This window comes from Corvus hawaiiensis, chromosome 29 (genome assembly GCF_020740725.1).
Source record: "Corvus hawaiiensis isolate bCorHaw1 chromosome 29, bCorHaw1.pri.cur, whole genome shotgun sequence".
Taxonomy (NCBI): domain Eukaryota; kingdom Metazoa; phylum Chordata; class Aves; order Passeriformes; family Corvidae; genus Corvus; species Corvus hawaiiensis.
Genome location: NC_063241.1, coordinates 997,576 through 1,019,856, shown reverse-complemented (window position 1 = coordinate 1,019,856; position 22,281 = coordinate 997,576). Strand labels below are relative to the sequence as shown.

General features: G+C 63.7%; 2 protein-coding genes across 2 annotated transcripts; both read right to left on the bottom strand.

Annotated features, from left to right (window-relative positions):
- Positions 1-158: 158 nt before the first annotated feature.
- Positions 159-9,214, bottom strand: NTRK1 (neurotrophic receptor tyrosine kinase 1). The gene is made up of 17 exons (XM_048288677.1): positions 8,965-9,214; positions 7,116-7,190; positions 6,893-6,964; positions 6,353-6,421; positions 5,910-6,064; positions 5,641-5,789; positions 5,362-5,485; positions 4,952-5,281; positions 4,720-4,737; positions 4,524-4,582; positions 4,143-4,245; positions 3,644-3,790; positions 3,423-3,553; positions 3,182-3,354; positions 1,395-1,635; positions 850-1,008; positions 159-764 (listed from the first exon to the last, which is right to left on the bottom strand). Exons 1-17 carry the CDS (start codon positions 9,150-9,152, stop codon positions 579-581), a joined length of 2,379 nt encoding a protein of 792 aa, XP_048144634.1. The 5' UTR covers positions 9,153-9,214; the 3' UTR covers positions 159-578.
- A 1,499-nt stretch (positions 9,215-10,713) lies between these two features.
- Positions 10,714-22,225, bottom strand: INSRR (insulin receptor related receptor). Its single transcript, XM_048288676.1, has 22 exons — positions 21,614-22,225; positions 19,375-19,926; positions 17,822-18,134; positions 17,584-17,726; positions 17,191-17,335; positions 16,893-17,107; positions 16,700-16,826; positions 16,338-16,576; positions 16,093-16,260; positions 15,797-15,986; positions 15,632-15,673; positions 15,257-15,522; positions 14,984-15,120; positions 14,611-14,776; positions 13,245-13,353; positions 13,063-13,133; positions 12,225-12,454; positions 12,036-12,146; positions 11,777-11,936; positions 11,563-11,692; positions 11,360-11,494; positions 10,714-11,218 (listed from the first exon to the last, which is right to left on the bottom strand). Exons 1-22 carry the CDS (start codon positions 21,705-21,707, stop codon positions 10,954-10,956), a joined length of 4,008 nt encoding a protein of 1,335 aa, XP_048144633.1. The 5' UTR covers positions 21,708-22,225; the 3' UTR covers positions 10,714-10,953.
- Between the last annotated feature and the right edge of the window lie 56 nt (positions 22,226-22,281).

Sequence of the window (22,281 nt, the reverse complement as noted above, 5' to 3'; positions counted from 1 at the left end):
AGACTGTCCCCACATCCTGGCATCCCTGGGGCAGCACCTCCTCTCCAGTTCCTCTCCCCCAGACAGGGCAGCTTCCCTGATGTAAAAAGCCCCTCTTCCTCTCCCAAATCCCCCCGTCCCCCGTGCCCAGCCGACACCCCGGAGCACGCAGGGCCCAGTGCGGGGGAGACACAATTTATTATTGACTGGTTTCGCTGCAGAGCGGGCGAGTGTGGGGCACCCCAACTCCCCCGGCGAGCTGAGCCCCCCAGCTCCTGCACTGGCACGGACCCTGTGCTGGGGGGCTCCAGCTCTGCCCCCCCTGAGCCAACCCACATCAGCCAAGAGCCTCCATCCCGGCACTGTGGGAATGCCAAGGAGCCAGACAGCAGGGCCACAAACCGGGGGCCACAGCCCTGAGGGTCCCCCAGCCCAGCCCTCTAGCCCCCCCGGGAGTGGGCTGGCATTTTCCACTATAAATAAGGTTTCAGGCTTCTCCCGCCTTGGGGCATCAGTCCAGGGCTCTGTGGGGCCATACCCCTGGGCAGCAGGGGGGGCAGGGGAACAGCAGGGAGCAGAGGGTGGCTGGGGGTCCCCACTCAGCCCAGGATGTCCAGGTAGACAGGGGGGGTCTTGACGAGGGCCTGGAGGCGGCTGTGGATCTCCTTGATGGGCCGGCGCTGCTGGGGCTCCCGGTGCCAGCAGCTCTGCATGATGGCATAGACCTCGGAGGGACACGTGCGGGGCCGCTCCAGCTCCCGCCCCTGAGTGATGCACTCGATGGCCTGCGGGAACAGGGATGGAGATGGCATCCCCCGCTCTGGGTACCCCTGGGGGGCTGTTACCATCCTCCTTGCCCCGCTCGCCCACCTCGGTGTTGGAGAGCTGGTACCAGGGCTGCTTCCCGTAGGTGAAGATCTCCCAGAGCACCACGCCGAAGCTCCAGATATCGCTCTCGGTGGTGAATTTACGATACAGGATGCTCTCGGGAGGCATCCAGCGGATGGGCAGCATGGTCCTGCCCCCCACCTGCCCACAGCGGGGCTGTCAGCAAGGCAGGGACCCTCCCGTTTCCTTTCCCCCATCCCTGGCCCCACTCATGAAGCCCCAGGTTGGGTGTAAGGGAGAAATTTTTTACTCTGAGAGCAGTGATGCCCTGGCACAGGCTGCCCAGAGAAGCTGTGGCTGCCCCATCCCTGGAGGTATTCAAGGTCAGGGTTTGGAGCAAGCAACCTGTTCTTGTGGGAAGCGTCCCTGCAGGTTGAGCTGGATGGCTTCCAAACATCCTTTCCAGCCCAACCCATTCCGTGGTTAAATATGGATGGAGAAGGAGTGGGAGGCAGCAGCCACGAGGGAAAATCAAGCGTGGCCTCCCAGCCCATCACAGAGCAGAGAGGAGAGAGGGAACAGCTCACCCGGTAATAGTCAGTGCTGTAGATGTCCCGGGACATGCCGAAATCCCCGATCTTCACCACCAGGTCATGGCCCACGAGGCAGTTGCGGGTGGCCAAGTCCCGGTGCACAAAGTGGAGCGAGGCGAGGTAGACCATGCCCGAGGCGATCTGCGTGGCGATGTGCAGCATGTGACCCAGCGCCAGCGGCCCCCGGGGCTGGCCCGGGCCCTGCTCCAGGATCTTGGCATCGGGGCCATGGGACCTGCGGGGCAGAGGGGCTGCTTGGAGCGCAGGACGTGTGTGGGAGAGGGTGGGCAAAGGCAGGGGACTGGCTGTGCTCCCTGGGCGAGGGAAAGGGGTGAATCTAGAGAAGGGTTTGCACGTGGGGAAAGGAGTTCACGTGTGTGTGCACAGATACCAGGCGCGGGCAAGCCCTTGTGTTCACAGAGAAGGGTGTGCACACGCGTGTGCACGCACACGGGGAAGAACGTGCACGCACACACATGTGTGCATCCTTCCCTGGCACGCAGGCACACAAGGGAAAGGCAGGGACGTGTGCCCGTGTGTGCCAGGGAGGGGACATGTGCTGACACGCATGTGCGTGCACGGGGGAAGAGCACGTGCTTGTGTGTGTGTCCAGGAGGGGTTGCACAGTCCCAGGGGAGGGGTGTGCCCACCGGTGTGAACAGGGGGGTCTGTGTGTGCACACCTGGGCACGCACACGGGGAGGGCACACACGCTTGTGCACACACACGGGCTGTCCCCCCACGGAAGGCAGCGTGTGGGGGTGGAAGGCAGTGTGTCAGGTACGAAGGCAGTGTGTTGGGTATGAAGGCAGCGTGTTGGGTATGAAGGCAGCGTGTTGGGTATGAAGGCAGCGTGTCGGGTACGAAGGCAGCGTGTCAGGTATGAAGGCAGCGTGTCAGGTATGAAGGCAGCGTGTTGGGTATGAAGGCAGCGTGTTGGGGTGGAAGGCAGCATGTTGGGGTGGAAGGCAGCGTGTTGGGTACGAAGGCAGCGTGTTGGGGTGGAAGGCAGCATGTTGGGTATGAAGGCAGTGTGTCAGGATGGAAGGCAGCGTGTTGGGGTGGAAGGCAGCGTGTTGGGTATGAAGGCAGCGTGTTGGATATGAAGGCAGCGTGTTGGGTATGAAGGCAGCGTGTCAGGTATGAAGGCAGCGTGTCGGGTATGAAGGCAGCGTGTTGGGTATGAAGGCAGCATGTTGGGTATGAAGGCAGCGTGTTGGGTATGAAGGCAGCGTGTCGGGTACGAAGGCAGCGTGTCAGGTATGAAGGCAGCGTGTCGGGTATGAAGGCAGCGTGTCGGGTATGAAGGCAGCGTGTTGGGGCACGCAGGGCGGGTGTGAAAGCAGCGGTGCGTGTGAAGTGGGGCGTGCGAGCCCGGCCGGGGGCCAGCGCAGCTCCGGCCGCCTGCAGCCCCTCGGTGCCTTTGATGCCGAGCACGGCTGACAGCCCGGCCAGGGCGGCCGTGGCCGGGGGCTGGGGGAGCTCTGCTCGGCAGAACCATTAATGCCAACTCCCATAACAATAATCATAAAAGCCACGTCTCAGAGCTCCTCGCGCGGCCACTAAAGCGATGCCTCTGGCAGCCCCCCCCGTCTAGCAGCAATACCTGGGGGGGCAATCGAAAAGTCTCTGCTTATTCCAGCTGATGGCCAATCTCTCTCTATTTAAGCCTCTCAGACAGCTAATCTAATCAATATTGCAAGGAGGGCTGCATTAGCAGGGAGCAGGCTGGCTGCGCTGATGGAGCAGCAGATGAGGGGCTCCTGTCCCCCACCGGCCCACCTGAGGAAGCGGTTGAGGTCGCCGTGTTTCATGTACTCGAAGACCATGATGAGGGGCTCGCCCTCGGTGCAGACGCCGTAGAACTTGACGATGTGCTCGTGCTGCAGCACCGTCAGCAGCTTGGCTTCGCGTTGGAAATCCAAGCGGGCACTTTCTGTCACCTCCTTCAGCGCCTGGAGGCACACGGCATCAGTGACACCTCCACAGACCCCCTCACGCCCACGTCGTATCCCCTCCTCACCTTCACAGCCACCAGCATCTTCTCCTGCTCCGGGAGGAGGTTGTAGCACTCGGCCAAGAAAACCTTCCCGAAGGCGCCCTCGCCCAGCTCCCACTTCAGCACGATGTCCCGCCGCTGCACGTGGTGCACGCCTGGGGGGACCCCCACCCATCAGTGCCCCCCGGGTCGGGCATGAGCAGGGGGGGATGCTCAGGGACCGCAGTCCCCAACCCAACCCTTACAGGCGTTGCAGAAATACTGGGGGTTCTCGATGAAGTTGCTCTTCAGCCCCTCCAGTTTGCTCTCAGCCGAGGAAAGGGGGCTGCTGCCCAGGTTCATGAAGTGTAGGGACATGGCCAGGTCATCCTCTTGGGCCAGCACCGCTGAACCTTGTGGGGACAAGGACAAGGCCATCAGGGGGTCCCCCAGCCCCCCCAGCCTGTGCAGCCAGTGCCAGGCTCTGCCGAGCAACCCCCCGCCTGTGTGGCCCCTGGGGGCCAGGCAGCCCGATCAAAACCATTTAGAGGCTGAATCCATTCCAGGAGTGAATTAGCAGCTGCTGCCCACGCTCCCAGGGGAGCCAGCACCCCTCCACGGGTGTCCCCCACCCTCGGTCCCTCTTCCCACACCTGTGTCCCAACCCAGGTGCCCGACACAGCTGCGGCTGCCCCAGGGATGTGGGAACCGGGCTGTCCCCGTGTCACAGCCCAAATATTGAGTCACCAGGCCGGGGGCACTCACGGTTAATGCCAAACTTGGACCGTCGCCCGCACTTGTTGAGCAGGATGAGCATGACAGAGAGGGAGAGGCAGGCGAACACAGCCAGAGCCACAGCCACCGAGACCTGGTGGCAGTGGGGATAGGGCTCAGGTTGAGATCCCACCAGGTCCCTTTTCCCAGCCCATGGGATGGGAACAAACCCATGAGATGATTACAAGCCCCAGGTGACACCACAGGGAAAACTGAGGCACTGACACTCTGTCCTTCATCCCCACCGTATACCCCCATCCCGCTCGGTGCTGCCTTGGCTGTCCCCTAGGGATTTGTCCCACCCTCTTGCAGGCATCCTGGTCCTCCCATCCCGGAGGAGGGATACAGAGCGTCTGCAGAGCATCTCCTCACCCCAAGCATGTGCTCATCCGTTGTTTCCACAGGCCTCTCCAGTGAGCTGTTCCTGGTGCCTGGGGCAGGGAGAAGGTGTAGGGTGAGTGTGGGGTCCCCATCCCCTGAAGCAGCCCTGGATACCCCAGGATGAGCCCTGAGGGGTGGCTGGAATGCCCAGTCTGGGGGGGCTGGGGCAGCAATCCTGGCCACTCACCCGGTGGGGACAGAGACACTGGAGCAGCCCAAAGGGAGAGAAAGCAGAAACACTCGTTATTTCTCAGGTGGGAGTGCCCCATCCTTCCCCTCTCATCCCTGGGGAAACTGAGGCACACCAGGGCTTGTGTAGACAGCAGGCAGAGCCCGATGCAACCCGTTCTGCACACCAGGCGTGACACATCTCCTCTGTAAGACAGGGGACACCCCGGGCAGCCCCCACTGGCACCTACCGGGGATGGGCTCCTCGGGGCTGAAGCTGAAGGGATTGTCCATGAAGCGCCCCTGGACGCTGCGGGCGGCCGAGCCCAGGGGGTTGCGGACCAGCAGGGTGTAGTTGCCGTTGTTGACGTGGGTGGGGCGGTTGAGCTGGAGGCAGCCGTGGAGGACGGTGGAGTTGTGCTCGTACTCCATGATGAGGGTGTGGATGTAGCGTCCCTCAACCAGCGCCGTGCCGTTGAAGAGCCAGCGGATGCTGGGCACGGGGTTGCCATCCACGGAGAAGGGGATGCACCAGGAATGCCGGGGAATGGCTTTGTCTAGCAGCAGGATCACGGGGGGAACTGGGGGAGACAGAGCTGGGTGGGTTCCTGAGCCAGACCCCTCACCCAGCGCCCACCGCAGCCCCTTCTGGACTGCTCACAGGTGACGTTCAGCATCACGCTGTCCTCTGCCGGCCCCACCGCATTCTCTGCCCAGCACGTCAGGTCCTTGTGGTTGAGGTTGGAGGAGACGTTGTTGATCTCCAGGATGATCTGGTCTGAGAGCTGCAGGCAGTACCAGGACGGGCTGAGCAAAGGAAACCCCCAAGCCTGGCCAGGTTCTGCATCCCCCCATGCCCACCCCACCTGTGACAGGATGCTGGGGGGGGTCAGTGCTGCTGGGAGGGTCACTGGCCATACCCCAGGAAGGCTGAGCTTGCCTTGGTGACAACGAGCAGCTCGGGTCCCACGTCGGGGACCACCCACTCTGCGGTGGCCGGTGGGTTGGCACTGATGTGGCAGGTGAGGTTGACGCTGTCCCCTTGGCGCAGCACCACCTCGGGGGGCTCGATGCAGACGGTCGGGGGCTCTGCAGGGGCAGGAAGGGTGAGCCACATGTACCCCCGTGTCCCACGCTATCCCCAGCCAAACGGCTCAGGACAGGGGACAAACCCAGGAGCCAAAGCCATCGGGGTCCCCAGCCACGTACCACAGGCGCGGAAGACCTGGCTGTCCAGGGGCACCAGCACGCTGCCCTCCCAGCAGCCCAGAGACTGATTCCCCAGTTCGGCCCGGCTGCCGTTCTGCCACAGCTGCAGCCAGCGGAGGCCACAGGAGCAGTTGAAGGGATTTCCCACCAAGATGCTGAGACGGAGCAGGGAACAGAACTCGGGCTCAGAAGGGCTCCAGGCCCCACGCATTTGTGCTTGTCCCAAGGGATTCAGCCAAGGCTGCACCTGGGCACCCCCAGCCCCCGGCTTTGTGTCACACATGCCCCGTGTGCCACCCCTGTCCTTCTCCCCACACCCATGGATGTGAGAGCCACCATCACACTGCACCCCTAGCCCTGTCCCTGCCCCTGTGTCACTTGAGGGGTACATCCCCAGTGGGAGATACTCTGCACCCACTTCCCCCCTCTCGCTCATCACTCACAGCTCTTGCAGGGGCAGATGCTGGAAGGTTTTCCAGGAAAGGCTGTGCAGTGCATTGGAGGAGAGATTCCTGTTGGGACAAACCCCATCAGCCACCCCTTCCCACTCAAACTCCCATCCAACATCTCTGCAGAGGGTCCGGCCAGGGCACAGGGCAGCACCGGGGCCACCGCTGTCACACCGTGACCGTGAACCAGCTCTGCCAGGCGTGCCCCCAGTCCTCAGGCACCTCCCTGCAGGGGGGAGCCCCGTGAACCCCAGGACAGGGTCCCTCTGGCTCTCGGGGGACCCCTCCCACACCGGCTCAGCACAGGGCTCCCGGCGGGGCTGGCAGCTGCCCGCACTCGTGCCCAGATCGATGGTTTCTCACTCAGCAGCAGAGCCCCCCCGGCCAGGCTGATGTGCCCGTGGGCGGCGGGACACCATCGATCGTGCCCGGGCGCGGGGACCGGCCACCCTGCACCGGGGCCAGCGCCCGCGGGGATGGGGGGCTGATCCCCAAACGGGGGGAGGGTGTTGAGGGGGGGAAGGGGAGACTCACACGTGGCTCAGCCTGGGGGTGTCCAGGAAGGCGTCGGCAGAGATGTGCTGAAGCCCCGACCTGGAGATGGTGCTGGAAGGAGGGAAGGGCTGAGCACCTGCACCGTGGATTCTGAATCCATCCCCTGTGCCTCCTTGCAGTGGGATTGAGCTCTGGGGATCCCTCGCACACCAGCCCCCCTCCCCCATTTCCCTGTGCAGGGACCCCACCCCGGGGTGCTCACAGGCTCCTGAGGTCCCGCAGCATCCTGGTGTCAGCTCGGGCCAAGGTCGTCAGCGCCTGCTGGTTCTCAATGATGCTGGAAGGCAAAGGAGGGGGGTCAGGGTAGCAGCCCAGGACTCCTCATGCCAGGGGCTGTTGGCAAAACGTGGGGCGAGGGGGATTGAGAGGGGCACAGCTCTCCCACCCCCCAGGCTGCGCCTGCAGTACAGCCCGCAGCTGGGGATGGGGACTAAGGTGGAGCTGAGCTGCTCCGCTGTGCCTCGGTTTCCCCTGGGATGAGCTGGGAAGAGGGGGGATGGCAGCAGGTGGTCCCGATGGTGCTGAGCCCCCCGTCGGTGCAAACCGTGTGGGGTCCGTGCTGAGTCACCACTTGGAGCCCGTGGTCTCACCCACAGAATGAGTTTTCTGGGTCTCAGCCCCATTCACGCCATGGGTCTCCACCTTTTCTCGCGCGCCATGGCGTCCTGCACTGTGACAGGGGCACCGCTGTCACTGTTCCCCCACCCTTTTCTCCAGGCAGGAGGTGAAGAAAAGCCCCTTTGGGAGCAGGTGCAGGGTTTTTCCCGGCCCCACCCCACAGGCTGCTCCTGTGAACCCCAAATCACAAGGGCTGGTTAACTGGGGTTCAGATCCTCACCAAGGGGGTTTTGGTCCCACGGACCCCTGTGGGGATGGGACGAGAGCGGCTGGGGCAGTGGGATGGCTGGGGGTCTCTCGGGGACCACCATCCCCACCACCATCCACCCCACCCCGCCAGCCAGCGAACAAAGAGCTGGCAGTGCCTGTGGCGCAGCATCCCCTGGCACGTGGGGAAACTGAGGCACGGAGACACCGCAGCCAGTCCCCAGCAATGCGGCACAGGCAGGGCTGTGGTGGGGAGAAAACCCAGGAACTGGGGCGCTTTGGTATCCTGCAGCATCCCGTCCTCCCTGCACCCTCCTCATCCCTGCTCGCTCCAGCCCTCTTCTCCCCACCCCACATCCCGGAGCAGGGGAATGAGTGGGAGCAGAGTAGATGCCCCAAACCAGCAAATTTGGGGTGTGTCCCCCCAGCATGCCAACCCGCAGGCCCCAGGGCACAGCGACGGCCCCAATAGGATGGGGATAAGTGGCTCCCCACAGCCCTGCCCTGCCCAGCACGCTATGGGTGCTCCCTGCCCGGGGCCCCTGCTGCACCCTCAGTGTGCTGCCGTGGTTGGCATCGCCGGAGGAGGGGGTGAAGAGCTGCCCCCCAGGCCCTCACTTGCTCCCTGGGGGGATGGTGCAGCCCCCCACCCCATCTTTGCAGCCCCAAATGCCTCTCGCCAAGCAGGCGCTCGCCCCACAGCGATCCCAGCCCATCTGGTGATCCCTGTTCCATCGCTGCTCCAGCCCAGCCCCGCCATCCTGTCCCCGAGCCTTCACCTCCATCCCCACCACCCCACTGTCCAGTCCCTCAGCTCTGCTGCCCCAGCCACATCATCACCAGCCCCATCACTCCCAGCCCCTCCGCTTGGTCCCTGAGCTCTGTCACCCCCAGCCCCACCACCCCCAGCCCCATCATGCCCAACCGCTCTGCCCAATCCCCAAAATCCGTCACTCCCAGCCCCATCATCTCCGTCGCAGAGCTCTGTCACCGCCAACTCCACCGCTGCCCCATCCCCATCACCGCATCCCTCAACCCCGTCACCCGCAGCTCCTCCGCCTGGTCGCTGAGCTCTGTCACCCGCAGCTCCATCACCCCCAGCCCCGCTATCCCCAGGCTCCGTCACTCCCAGCTCCACCGTGCTGTCCCATCGCTCCCAGTCCTCTGCCCGGTGTCTGAGCTCCATCACCCCGGCCCCCGGCCCCATCGCCCCCGGCCCCACTCACACGTCGGTGAAGCTGCCTGTTTCCAGCAGCGGGGCCAGGCTGCCCACGGTGTCGGGCTCCCGGCAGAGCAGGATCCCGGCCGAGGGGCAGCGGCAGTGCCGGGGGCAGGGACCGGCAGCGCCCGGGGCTGGCAGGGACAGGGGCAGGAGCAGCGCGGCCAGGCAGAGCCAGGCGGGCAGCGGCGGCATCGCGGGGCCGGTCCCGGGGCCGGTCCCGGTCCTGGACCCGGTGCCGGCGCCGCTGCTGCCGGTGCCTCCCTCCCTCGCACTTGCCCGGCAGCCCGAGCACGGGGCCGTGCGGGGCTTAAAAGCAACGCAGGGATCGGCCTCCCGGGAGGGGCCGGCGGCTCCCCCCGCCCCGGCACCGCCCCCGCCCCGGCCCGAGACCCCCCCGGCCGTGATTCACCGGCACCGGGAAGACTCCGACCCGGGACAGGGGGATTCCGCGCACAGGCACCGACCACGGAGCCCATCTGTGCCCCGTCCGCGCCCTGCTTAGACCCCTGAGCCCTGCCTGAGCCCTGCCTGAGCCCTGCCTGCATGCTGGCACCCCACACTTGCACCCCCAGCCCCCCCAAGTGGATCCACCCCACCACTGGCACCCCCAGAATTGCCGGGACACACCCGTGCACACGCATGTACACACAGACACACACAGCCGCTCCAGAGCCTGGCTCAGAGCTGGCTACGGTATCAGGGACAGGGCTCGAGGGCCACCTCGAGACCCCCAAGCTGTCACAGCCCCTCCCGACCGTGCTCCCAAATCTCGAGGCATGATGGGCTCTCCCGGCTCAGGCTCTTGCCCAGCACCCCGCTACGTTGGGGCACAGAGATGCTGGAGACGAGGGGACGTTTGGTGGCACAGTGGCCCTGTCTCCAGCTGTCACCTTCGACCAGGACCCACTTCCTCCTCCCGCTTCCCGAGGTGGGGCAGGACGGGACTGGTTTGCACCCAACGCCCCACCCCGGGGTGCCCTATCCCTGCCCGGACGCTGTTTGTCCCCGAGCTTGCTCGGAAGCGCGCCAGGGGTGGTTCATCTGTGCGCTGAGCTTAGCACGTCCTCAGCCTGCACCCTTCCCCCGTGGCTCAGCCCTCGGCGCGTCTCCACCGCCAGCCTCCAGCGGCACCCATGGGGCCACGGTTCCCTTGGGGTGACCTCCCGTGGGGCCCCACCGGACACCCCAGCAGGCCCCCCTCCCGGCAGAGCGGGCCAGTGGCTGTTGCCACATCCTCCTAAATTCCACTGCCTTGACGTTTTTCTCAAGAAACGCCCCCGGTTTGGGCACCGCAGGGCAAAGCCGCAGGATGCAGATGCGGCTGGCGGCGTGGGGAGTGGGAAGCCCCGTGTGCCGTCCCCCCACTCCGCGATCCCCCCGAGCCAGGCACTGCCACAGATGAACTTCATCCCCTTTATTCGTGCTCATCCCACAGCCGCAGATAAGACAGTGACGCCCCTTCCGTGGACCAGCACGGCCTTGGCACTGGTCCCAGTGCAGGGCACTGGGGAGAGACATCAGGGCAACCCCAGGCTTGTCCCGCTGCAGGGCTGCCCCGCGACTCAGTTTCCCCATCTGTCGAAGGTGTGGGGGTCACAGGGGTTGCTGGTCTGTTTGCCAGGCGGCTGGGGAGCGATGACAGAGGCAGGTTGGTGTGGGACCCCGAATGCAAACCCTGCTACCCATTCCCACACCCACATTATCCCCCCCCCCAAAAAAAAAAGTAAGGAAAGCCTGGGGTGTTCTCCTCCCAGCCAGCAGCCCCCCACTCCCTCCCCCTGACTTGGAGCACACCCAATTTATTTTCAGGGAAAATGCACCCCATGGAACATCCTTGCCTTGTGCTGCCACCCTCTTCCTAAGGCACCCACTCCTCGGCTAGGCCCTTGGAAGCAATAAATAATGCGGGGGGGTCCCAGCAGTGGGGGGATGGCCGGAGAAGGGCGTGGGGTGCAGAGTCCAGCAGGGGTCCAAGGACACCCCGGGCTCAGAGTCAGGCTGTCCCATTGGGGAGCTGGCCTGGGCTGCGGTCCTTGCGTGTGGGCAGGGGGGATGCAGGGGGCTCATCCTCCTCAGGGGGTGGGTCCATCTCGGTGTCAGAGGGTTCTGCTGAGCCGTGATGGCCATTTTCGGGGCTGTAGAAGAAGGAGAGGGTGCGGAAAGCAGGCGCCATGTGGTCCTTGATGCGCTCCAGGAGCTGGACGAAGGAGGGGCGCTGGCGTGGGTTCTGCTGCCAGCACAGGCACATCAGCTCGTGGCTGCGGACAGAGGGCACAGAGAGAGGGTTTGGGGGACTCCAGCCCCCCACGGCCCTCCCAGCACTGCAGAGACCAGGATTTCCCCTGCCAGCCTTTCCCACGGGAGGCTGGGGCTGTGAGGGGGTGTTCCCCAGCACTCACAGCTTGTCGGGGCAGTTCTCGGGCCGCTCCAGGATGCCGTTGTCCATGACAAAGCGCAGGACCTGCTCGTTGGACATGCCCTGGTAGGGCTGCTCGGCCAGCGTGGCGATCTCCCACAGCACCACCCCAAAGGACCTGCCGGAGCACCACTGCTCAGCTGGGGATCCCCAAATCCCCCCGGCTCTGCCCACCTCAGCACCCACCAGACATCAGACTGCGTGTTGAAGATGCCATCCTTGAGCGCCTCGGGTGACATCCAGCGCACAGGGAGCAGCCCCTTGCCCCCTTTCCGGTAATAATCCGTCTCATAGATATCCCGGGTCATGCCGAAATCTGGTGGAGGAGGAAGAGGAGGAGGAAGGTGTGAGCAGCAGGAGACACAGGGCTGGCACAGCCTGCCCGCCACTGCCCACCCACCTCCGATCTTGACGGTGAAATCCTCAGACACCATGCAGTTGCGGGCAGCCAGGTCCCGGTGCACGAATTTGTTGGCGTTGAGGTAGGCCATGCCATCGGCAATCTCCCCCGCCATCTGGATCATGTCCTTGAGCGATGGTGGTGGCAGCCCGGGGTTGTTCTGCACCGTGCACAGAGTCAGGGCTGGGGCAGGGGCACGCCAGCACCCTCCTGGAACAGGGTGGGTGTCCCTTTTCCTGGCACGTGCCCAGCCCCTCACCTCGGCCTCAGGCCTGAGTGACCGCAGGTAGCTCTTCAGGTCCCCACGTGTCATCAGCTCCATGATGACCAAAGCTGGCTGGCCCTGGGATACAACGCCGAGCAGACGGACCTGCAGGGACGAAGAGGGCTGGCATGTGAGTGGCCAGACCCCCCACGTCCCCTCCCTCCCCCTCAGCTGCCCACCTACCACGTGGTGGCACTTGAAGGCTTTCATGACAGAGGCCTCGTTGAGGAACTCGATGCGCTCCCGCATGGTGGCCAATTCGTTGACTGTCTTCAGGGCCACCTTGGTCTCCTCTCCCTCCGCGACCAACCCCAGCGCCACCCCCTCATACACCATCCCAAAGGAGCCCTGTCCCAGCTCCCGGATCACTGTGATCTTCTCCCGGGACACCTCCCACTCGTCAGGCATGTACACTGTGGGGTGAGCGGGGATCACCCCATCCCCATCACTGTAACTAACCACATCTGCATCCCCATCTTCATCTTCATCCCATCCCCATCCCCATCCCCATCCCCATCCTCATCTCCATGTCATCACCATCCTAGTCCCTGTCCCCATCCCCATCTCCATCCCATTCCCATCCTCATCACCACCCCTTTCTCATTCCCTTCTCCAGTTCATCACCATCCTCCTCCCTATCCCCATCCCTCTGCCATTGCCATTCCCATTCCCTGTCCCATTCCCATCTCCATCCCATCATCATTCTCATCCTCATCTCCATTTCACCACCATCCTCCTCCCTGTCCCCATCCCCATCTCCATCCCCATCTTCATCTCCATCCCGTTCTCATTCCTGTCTTCATCCCATGACCATCCTCCTCCCTGTCCCCATCCCCATCCCCATCCCCATCCCATTCCTATTCCCACCTCCATCTCCATCCCCACCCCCATATTCATCTCCATCCCATTCCCATCCCATTTTCATCCCATCCCATCCCCGTCCCCTCCAGTGTAATCCCAGCAAAGAAGAGGCTCAGTGGCCCCTTGAGGTGGCCCCGCCTGTCCCCACGTCCCCACGTACTGTCCGAAGCGCTGAAGTACTCAGGGTTGACGGAGGCGTAGAGAGTCCCGCTGGGGTACCCGTCATTGTTCCTGCCAGGGGTGGGCAGCGCTCAGAGCTGCTGCCTCCCCCCAGCCCTTCCCAGCCCCGGTTCGGCCGGACCCTGCCCCAGCCCAGCCCTGGGGGTGCAGGGGGGTCGTTACCTCTTCTTGTTGTAGAAGAAGACGAAGACGGCCAGGCAGGATATGAGCACCATGAGAACCACAGGCGTGACGGTGAGCAGGACATAGAAGCTGCTGGACTCTTCCTCAGCTGCCGGGAGCAGGCGGCCGTGGATCAGGGTCCGGACACTCGTCCCACCTCACATGGGACACCTGTCCCACCACCACCACTGGGCCAGAGAGGGGGAGCCCCCAGCTTCCCCAGACCTGTGTGTCCCTGTCCCAGAGCATCCCCCAATCCTCCAGATCCCCCAATCCATCAGCAGACCCTGTTGTCCCCGTGTCCAACTCCAGCAGCATCCCCCAATCCCCCAGCTCCTCAATCCAGCAGCATCCTTGGATGAAGGATGGGAAGAAGACCAGCATGGCTGAGCAGAACTCTTTGGTGGAACTCAGGGAAAAAGGAGAGGTTCTGACCTTTGGAAGAGGGGGTGGGAAGTTCAGGAGGATCTGAGGGAGCTCAGGACAAGAATGAAAATTAGAAGGGCCAAAGCCCAACTGGAACTGAATCTGCCATAAGAGACAGTAAAAAGTGTTTCTATAAATCCATCAGCGCCCAAGGGAGAGCTGAGAAGGAAGTGGGTGCTGGGCACTGCTGAGGGACCTCAAATCCTGGGGTCAGTTTTGGACCCCTCATGACAAGAGAGACCTGGAGGGGCTGGAATGTGACCAGAGAAGGGAACAGAGCTGGGGATGGGTTTGGAGCAGCAGGAGCAGCCGAGGGAGCTGGGGGGGGGGGGGGTTCAGACTGGAGAAAAGGAGGCTCAGGGGGGACCTTCTCACTCTCCACAATTCCCTGACAGGAGGGCGCAGCCAGATGGGGGTCAGGCTCTGCTCCCAGGGAACAAGGGACAGGACAAGAGGAAATGGCCTCAGGTTGTGCCAGGGGAGGTTTAGATTGGATATTTGGGAAAAATGGAAAGCATTGGAGCAGGCTGCCCAGGGCACTGGTGAAGTCCCCGTCCCTGGGGGGATTTAACAGACATGTGGATGTGGCACCTGGGGACAGGGGTTAGTGGTGGCCTTGGCAGTGCTGAAGGAACAATTGGACTCACTGGTCTCGGCCTTTTCCAACCCAAATGATTCTGTGATTCGTTGATGCTTCGGTGTCTCAGGCCAGGATCATCCCTCGATCCCTCAGCTCCCCAGTCCACCAACAACTCCCATCTTCAGCAGCCCAGCCCAGCAGCATCCCCTGACCCCGCATGTCCCATCCCAGCAGCACAGCCCAATTCCCCAGTGTCCTGATCCAGCAGTACCCTCTGAGCCCCAGCTCCCCAGCCCCAGAGCCGCCCCCCTCCCTGTCCACCGGGGTCCCTGTTGATGTCCCCCTGTTCCCTGCAGGTACCTGGACCCAGGATGTAAAACTTGACGAGCCCCGTCCATGAGCCATTGCCAGCCAGCGAGGTGGCCCGGACCTTGGCCGAATAGTTCCCTGGCTGGAGCAGAGCCAGGTGGACGCCCCCATACTTGGAGTATCGGTGGCGTGAAACGCAGACAACAGTGGTGACCTCCTGGAGGGGACAATGTGGGGGTGGCAAAGGGGCTTCATCCCCCCCAGCCATGTGTAAGCCTTGGGAGAGAGATGGATGGGATGGGATGGGATGGGATGGGATGGGATGGGATGGGATGGGATGGGATGGGATGGGATGGGATGGGTGCTGTGCCCCTGTAACCAGACCTGGTGGGGCCAGGCAGGGGATGCCACAGGGGGTCCTCACCTCACTCTCCCGGCTGTACTTAATCTCATACTTGAGGATGAGCCCATTGGGGTTCCTGGGCTCTTCCCAGCGCAGCAGGACGCTGTTCTTGCCAGCCGGCTCCCACGTGACGTTGCCAGGAATGTTGTCAGCTTGCACTGGAGAGGGGCACAGAGGGGGTGAGCTCCTGGGGGGCATCACCTGGCCCCCAACCCTCTGCCAATCCCCCATCTCAACAACATCCCAGCACATCCCAAACCATGGGGTTTGGAAGGGAGGAGGCTGGGGACGCACACTCGGGCATGGTCCTGGCGAAGACGAAGGTGGCGGCGCTGCAGCCCACGGTGTGCGCGGCGTGGTTGCAGGCGTGGATGTCGATGCGGTACTCGGTGAAGTGGCGCAGCCGCGACAGCACCGCCCGGTCACGCACCACCTTGTCCTCGAAGATCTGGAAGTCAGGTTTGGGCTCGCCTCCAGGGCGGCTCGGGGCCAGCGGCTCCGCTGAGGAGGCGTTGGCCGGGGATGTGACGGCCACCACGTCCCTGCGCTGCTTTGGGGTCCTGCAGGACATGGGGAGAGGAGGTGGTGGGGAGTCAAGGTGCTGGGATTTTCCCCCACAATCAATCAGGGGAGGGGAGATCCCCCCAGGCTGGTGTGGTCCCAGCTCACCTCTGTGGATTCTTATTAATGGACGTCACCTTCCAGGGTGGCCTGAGACAGCGGGAAATCAGTTAAAGGGTCTGCCAGGAGCAGCCACTGGATCCCCCACCCAGGCAGACCCATGCACCCAGCCTGGGGGAGCCCCCCAAAGCAGGGACCCCCCCCAGATGGCACCTGGGGATGGTGATGGAATTGTGGAGGAAGTTCTCAAACTTCTTCTGGAAGGACTCGGCTTCGCCCTCCATGCGGAGCTGCCCGTCAGTGGGGCGGCAGGGGCAGCACCGCTCCTCCGCATCCTGCTCCCCTTCGGGACCATCCCCAAACCCGAAGCGCGTGTCTGCGCTGCTGGTGGGCAGCTTCAGGCCTGTGGGCAGCAACGGGCAGGGCTGGCAGGGCCTGGCTCAATGGGAAAATCCCTGTTCCACTGGCGTCCTTGGCTGCTGCGCTGGTCCTGCCCTGCCAGGGCTCACCTTTGTGGCAGTAGTCATTGATGTAGAGCTCCATGTCCTCGGCCAGCTGCTGCCACAGCACCAGGTAGTAGGTGATGTTGCCGTTGCGTTGCGTGGGCGGCTTCCAACGCACCACGATGTGGGAGGAAGAGTTGGACATGGAGATGACGTCCCGGGGCACCGTCGGGGCTGGGATGACACAGGGGTGGTCAGTCTTTCCTGGGGGGTCCACCATGGGCATCCCCAGCGCTCTGCCAGCCCCTTACCCGCTGGCATGGTGCGGATGTAAACCACCTCGCTCTGTGCCCCGTAGTTGCGTCCTTCCTCGGCCGTGGTGAGGGTGATGGCGCGCACGAAGATGGCGTATTGGGTCCAGGGACGGAGGTTGAGCAGCGTCACCCCTGGCTCCTGCTCGCTGCTCAGTGGCAGATCCACGTCCAGCACGTTCCAGCTCTGGGCCCCACAGGCATCCTGCCCCACATACTCTGACACGTTCTGGAAGGGTCTGTCCCACAGCAGGCATCAGGGAGGGTCCCGGGACCCCTGGGTGTCCAGCAGGAACGAAGGACACCATGGGCTGTCCCAAGCCCTCCACAATGGGGACAAGAGGGCAGCAGGGAGCACTTACGACTCCTTGTAGTAGACAATGAAGCTGAGGAGGTCCCGGTACTCAGGCGGCCGGTACCGCTCCCACTTGAGGAAAATGCGGTCGGACTCGGTGACGTTGGAGATGAAGCGCAGGGTCTGGGTCTTACCTGTGGGGGCAGGCGGGGCTCAGGCAGGGTCACGGCACTGCCGGTTGTCCCCATCCCCGTACTCACAGGATGCCCGGTCCCCATTGGTGCGAGGGTTGATCTCCGCCTTGTTCTGCCGCCCCTTGGTGCCCGTCACCTCTTCCATGCGATAGATCTCAGCCAGGCACAGCTTGGGATTGAATGCGAAGTACATCTTGCCCACGGGGATGGAGAGGATGTGGTGGCTCCAGTCCCAGAGCTGCTGCAGGTTCTGGTTGTCCAGGACGTACAGGGTGTAATTCCTGGGGGAGGAGATGTGGATGGAGGTGGTGGCCAAGGGCACCTTCAGAGCCACATGTCCCCCCCAAACCCACACCGTCCTCACCCGTCCACCATGGAGTCACCACGGATCAGCTTGAGGTTCTTGAAGAAGGACAAGGAGACAAGGGCGAAGGAGTGTTTGATCTTCAGGAAACCCGTGATGGTCTCGATGAGCCCCAGGCTGCTCTGCAGCTCCGAGGCCAGGTTATCTGGGAATGACACACTGCATGAGCTCAGGGAGAGGGGCACCTCCCCATTAATTCACTCTGCAAGGGAAAAGATCCCCTTCGTCCACCCCCTGCCCTCTGCAGCAGGTCTCCCACCCAGGGTGGGAGAGGCAGGGCCAGGTCTGGCACAATGTCTTGGGGTGCCTTTATGATGTGTATCCCCTATCGCTAACCTAACCCTATCGCTGCTTTATGCCCAGGAAATTAATTTTGTGCCTTTAAACACTCACAGCCCCGGCGGATGTTGAGGATGAGGTTCCCCTCGATGAGGGTGCAGCCCCCCAGCTCCTGTGCTGCCCGCGTCGAATCGATGGTCTTGGTGCCCACCTTGCACTCCTTGGGACACAGCCCCTCGCACTTGTGGCAGAACATGCTGTGGGCAGAGTGACAGGGACGGGATGTGAGCCGGCCGACGTGCCACCACCGTGCCTATGCTGGGGACACTGGGGGCACTGGGGACCCCCCCACCTGCTCTCATTCCTGGTGTATCCTGAGGGACACTCGGACAGGCACTGTCGCTGGTGGATGACGAACTTGGAGGCATCGCGGGGGTTGTCGGAGACCTTGCGGAGGCTGGCGCAGTACTCGGCGGTGACGCAGCGCCAGCCCTCGTACTCGTAGGTGCGGGGCGGGCACGAGGGCAGGCAGTGCCCGTTGAAGTGGAAGTGGCGGCAGGCGACGCAGGCCTGGCTGTCACGGGGGCGGCCGCAGCCCCCCAGGCACTCGGCGTGGCAGCACTCGCCCGCTGCCGTGCACGCCGAGCCCGCACCGCATGGGCACACTGAGAGGGGAGACACGGCACATGGGCACGAGGGACCAACGGGCACAGAGCCCAGCCTGGGGCAGCACAGCTGGGAGTGGAGCTGGGTGTAGATGGGGGAGAGGAGAGAGGTGGGAAGGGCTGGGGGGGCTGCTGGCATCCTCCAGGGCTGGGGGGAAACAGGAGTGAGGGTGGGATGGAGAGATAGATGGAGGGATGCAGGGATGGAGGGAGGGATGTGATGCAGGGATGGAGGGATGCAGGGATGGAGGGAGGGATGTGATGCAGGGATGGAGGGATGCAGGGATGGAGGGTGGGATGTGATGCAGGGATGGAGGGATGCAGGGATGGAGGGTGGGATGTGATGCAGGGATGGAGGGATGCAGGGATGGAGGGTGGGATGGATGGCAGGATGAAGGGAGGAGCGTGATGCAGGGATGGAGGGATACAGGGATGGAGGGAGGGATGTGATGCAGGGATGGAGGGATGCAGGGATGGAGGGAGGGATGTGATGCAGGGATGGAGGGATGCAGGGATGGAGGGATGGATGTGATGGAGGGACAGGAGGGATGCAGGGACAGGAGGGATACTGGGATGTGGGCATGCAACAATAGAGGGAGGAAGGGAAGGGTATGGGTATGCAGGGAGGGATACAGGGAGGTAAGGATGGATTGAGGGAGGCATGGCAGCACTGATGGAGGGATGCACAAAGGGATGGAGGAACGGATGGATGGCCAGGTGATGAGGGGCTGGCCGGGCAGGTGGGCTGATGGGTGGCTGAGTGAGCAAGTGGATGGATGGATGAGGGGCTGCATGGAGGGACAGCAGGACAGAGAGATGGATGCGGTGGGGCTCGGCCATGCTGAACCCCATCTGCCCAGTGCAGCCGGGCCGGGGCCACAGCCGAGGTTGCAGCCCCGATAAGGATCTGTGTTTATAGTACATATTCCATTACCAGGTCTCCTGTTTACAGCAAACGAGCTCAGGAGGGGCCTGTATTTACCTCGCCGCTGGGAAAACACAGCAGCCGAGAGCTGGCCTCTCCTCGGAGGATGATACAGCGTGGATCTGGTTACCCCACCATGCTGCCAGCACGGCACGTCCCCAGCAGCAGGGGAGCGACAGCTGCATGCCGGGCCTGCCATTCCCTGCTGGCTCCACCAGCCTCCTCCAGTGCCCTCCCAGTTTGCCCCACAGTGCAAACCAGCACCGTCCCAGAAAAGCAGCCGGCACAACTGGGCCCTGCGCCACCAGCACCCACCTTTCTGGCAGTAGCTGGAGGTCCAGCAGCGATAATCCAGCTGTCCATTGACACTGGTCTGCACACATGGCTTCTCCACATCCAGAATGCCCGGGCACACGTCGGCACACTCTTCAGCCAACTTATTGCCCACAATGTAGGTGCTGTCCCCGGTGTCGGGCAGCAGCAGCCCCCAGTCGATGGTGGAGAGGTGGCAGAGCTCCTGGTTGCGCTCAATGCGGACTGACCCGCGGAGGATGTGGCCCAGGCTGTGCAGCCCCACGTCCCGCAGGTGTGGCATCTCGAAGATGACCAAGGCGTAGCTGAAGAAGAGGTTGGTGCCGCGGATGACCGAGAGGTTGGGGAAGAGATCCCGCAGGCTCTCCAGCCCGTAGACACGGAAAAGGAGCAGGTACTCCGTGATCATGAGCAGGCGAGGGAAGCTGAGCCCCCGAAAGTCCTCGGCACCCGTGGTGAACATCAGCAGGATCTGCAGGTTGCCTTCGATGATGGAGCAGTTCTCCAGCTTCCGGAGCTGGGAGACGTCATTGCGGATGTCCATGCTGCCGCAGACTGGGGTGGCAAGAGGGGGACCCCATGGGCAGCAGGGACGGGGCAGCTGCCCCCCACACCCACCCAGGGATCCCCCAGGTGATGCTCGTGGGGGTTTAATAGCCCGGCGCTGCCTGTCAAGCACGGCTGGAATTGGTTTGGGCAGCCGGGGAGATGCGAGCAGCTCTGACAGCAGCCGGCGCGCTGCGGCTCTCCGGGGCACGGCGCGTCCATCAGCAGTGATGCTAACGAGGCCTGGCAGGCTGGGCGCCTGCCTTGCCCCGTGTCAGCCCCAGGACCACGTCCCAGCCCTGCTGCCCACCCTGGGGGAACCTGGCTGGGGGTGTGGATGGCTTTTCCCCTTCCCCGAGTTGTGGGGCAGCTGTGGGGGCTCGCGGATGTCCCCACTCATGGACACGCGGTTACCCAGAGAGTGGCAGCTCCAGCGAGGTCGTCCCCGTTAACTGCCCCTCGTGCCCAGACAGGTAGTGGGGCACGCAAGGCTACCACAGGTGTCCATGTGGTGCTGCCCCGGCCACACATTGGCTGTCCTGGGGCTTTTCCACCCAGAAACGGGCAGCATGAGCCCCAGCACCTCCTGCCTCCTGAATCCGGCAGGGATGCAAGAGCCAGGATGAGCAAAGAGCTTCCCACTGACGGCATCCCCAGCCAGAAACCAGGTGCGGGTCCTGGAGGGGATCAGGTGCGTGGTTCACCCCTCCTCTGCCTGCTGCCAGCCTGGGCCAGCGGCTCATGGCCGTGTCCTTGTGGCCTCATGCCTGGCGGCATTTTTCCCCTCTTGGTGTCACCCGTGACCCGTGGGCACTGCGGTCCCACGGGCACTGTGGCTCTGGCAGCTGCCCGTAGCCCCTCACCCCAGCACAGCAGCAGCTTCAGCCCCTCACTGGGAGCCCTGTCCCCTCCCTGTGAGGACAGGAGGGTCCCTCCACCCTCCTGTGGGACCGGCCGTGAGTGCAGCACCAACCTCGAGGATTACAGCCCCCACTGCCACCGTCACCTCCCTGACCTTGCAAAGTCACCCTGTAAGGGGAGAGGGGCCCCCACGCCCCTGGGAGGACAGGCAGAGGGGTCCCAGGTGGGAGCAGGCACAGTAAGGTGAGTCCCTTGGTGCACCCTTGAAGCAGCTCTCGGGCGCTTCATTCCTCCATTGCTCCCATCCCCCAGCACAGCCCCTCGGTGATGGGGAAACTGAGGCACGGGTGGCAAGGAGAGGGGAAGGCAGGACAAACGACAAACCCTCCTGGTACCCTCAGCTGTCCCCTGTTGTGGCCATGAAACCGAGGACCCACAGCTGCCCCCTCCCCACCACGGCACCCCCTCCCCATCCTTTCCCACCCCAGCAGCTGCACAGGGAGCAGCGCTCCCGACTCCTGTGACAACTTTCCACCATCCCGGTGGGGCTGAGGCACCGATGCCCCCATCTCCGGCCAAGCCCCCCACTACGCTCCCTTCATCCCACCCCAGCAATGTGGGAGTCCCACGCTCTGCCCCTCCTGCCCAAAACGGGGGATCTGCAGCACTGGGGGTACTGCCAGGGTGGCAAACCCCGACAGGGAACAAAGAGCTTTTTTCGTCTCCTACAAAACCCCGAGCCCACGCACCACCAGGCAGCCCCCCGCCCCAGAACTGACCCCCCCAAGCGAGCGCCCCCCACCCCGCTCCCGGCCACCCCCTCGCAAGCACTTACTTTCGGAGGGAGCCCTCACGGGGGGCAGCGGGAGGTGGCCAAGGACCAGCAACATCACCCCCAGCCGCGGGGCACCCAGAGCCCTCGGCCCCATCCCCGAGCGGGACCCCCAGGGCCCCGTCCCCGTCCCACCTCGGGCGCTGCTGCCCCGTGTCGGGTCCCGCTCGCCGTGTCCGGCCGGTAGCCGGGGAACGCCGGGATAGGGGGGGGCCCCCACGGACCCTGCCCGGACCTTGCGGCCCCTTCACTTTTGTTTTCGGCTGCCGCACACAAAATATTTAGCCTGACAACTGTCAGGGCCAGGGCCAGGGCATGTTTGGGAAATAGAGAGGGGGAAAACAGGGCGGCCCCCCCGCGCCGGAGCGGGTGGGAAGGAAGAGCTGCCTCCTGCCTCAGTTTCCCCAGCCAGAGCAGAAGGATCCAAGCTGCTCTGGCAGGGGGACGCCAGGAAAGCAGCCAGCAGCCCATGGAGACCCCCCGGAGCAGCACTGAAGGGACGGCTTAAGGGTCACTCTGCCTCACGGGGTGAATCTGGGGTGCCAGGACCCCGCGGCTTCGGGGTCCCCACAGAGCAGCAGCCCTGCAGTGAGGGAGGAAGCTGCGGGCACTCAGCACCTGCCTGGCTGTGACGAGCCGCCCTTAAGGGGAAGGAGAAGCAGAAGAAGCAG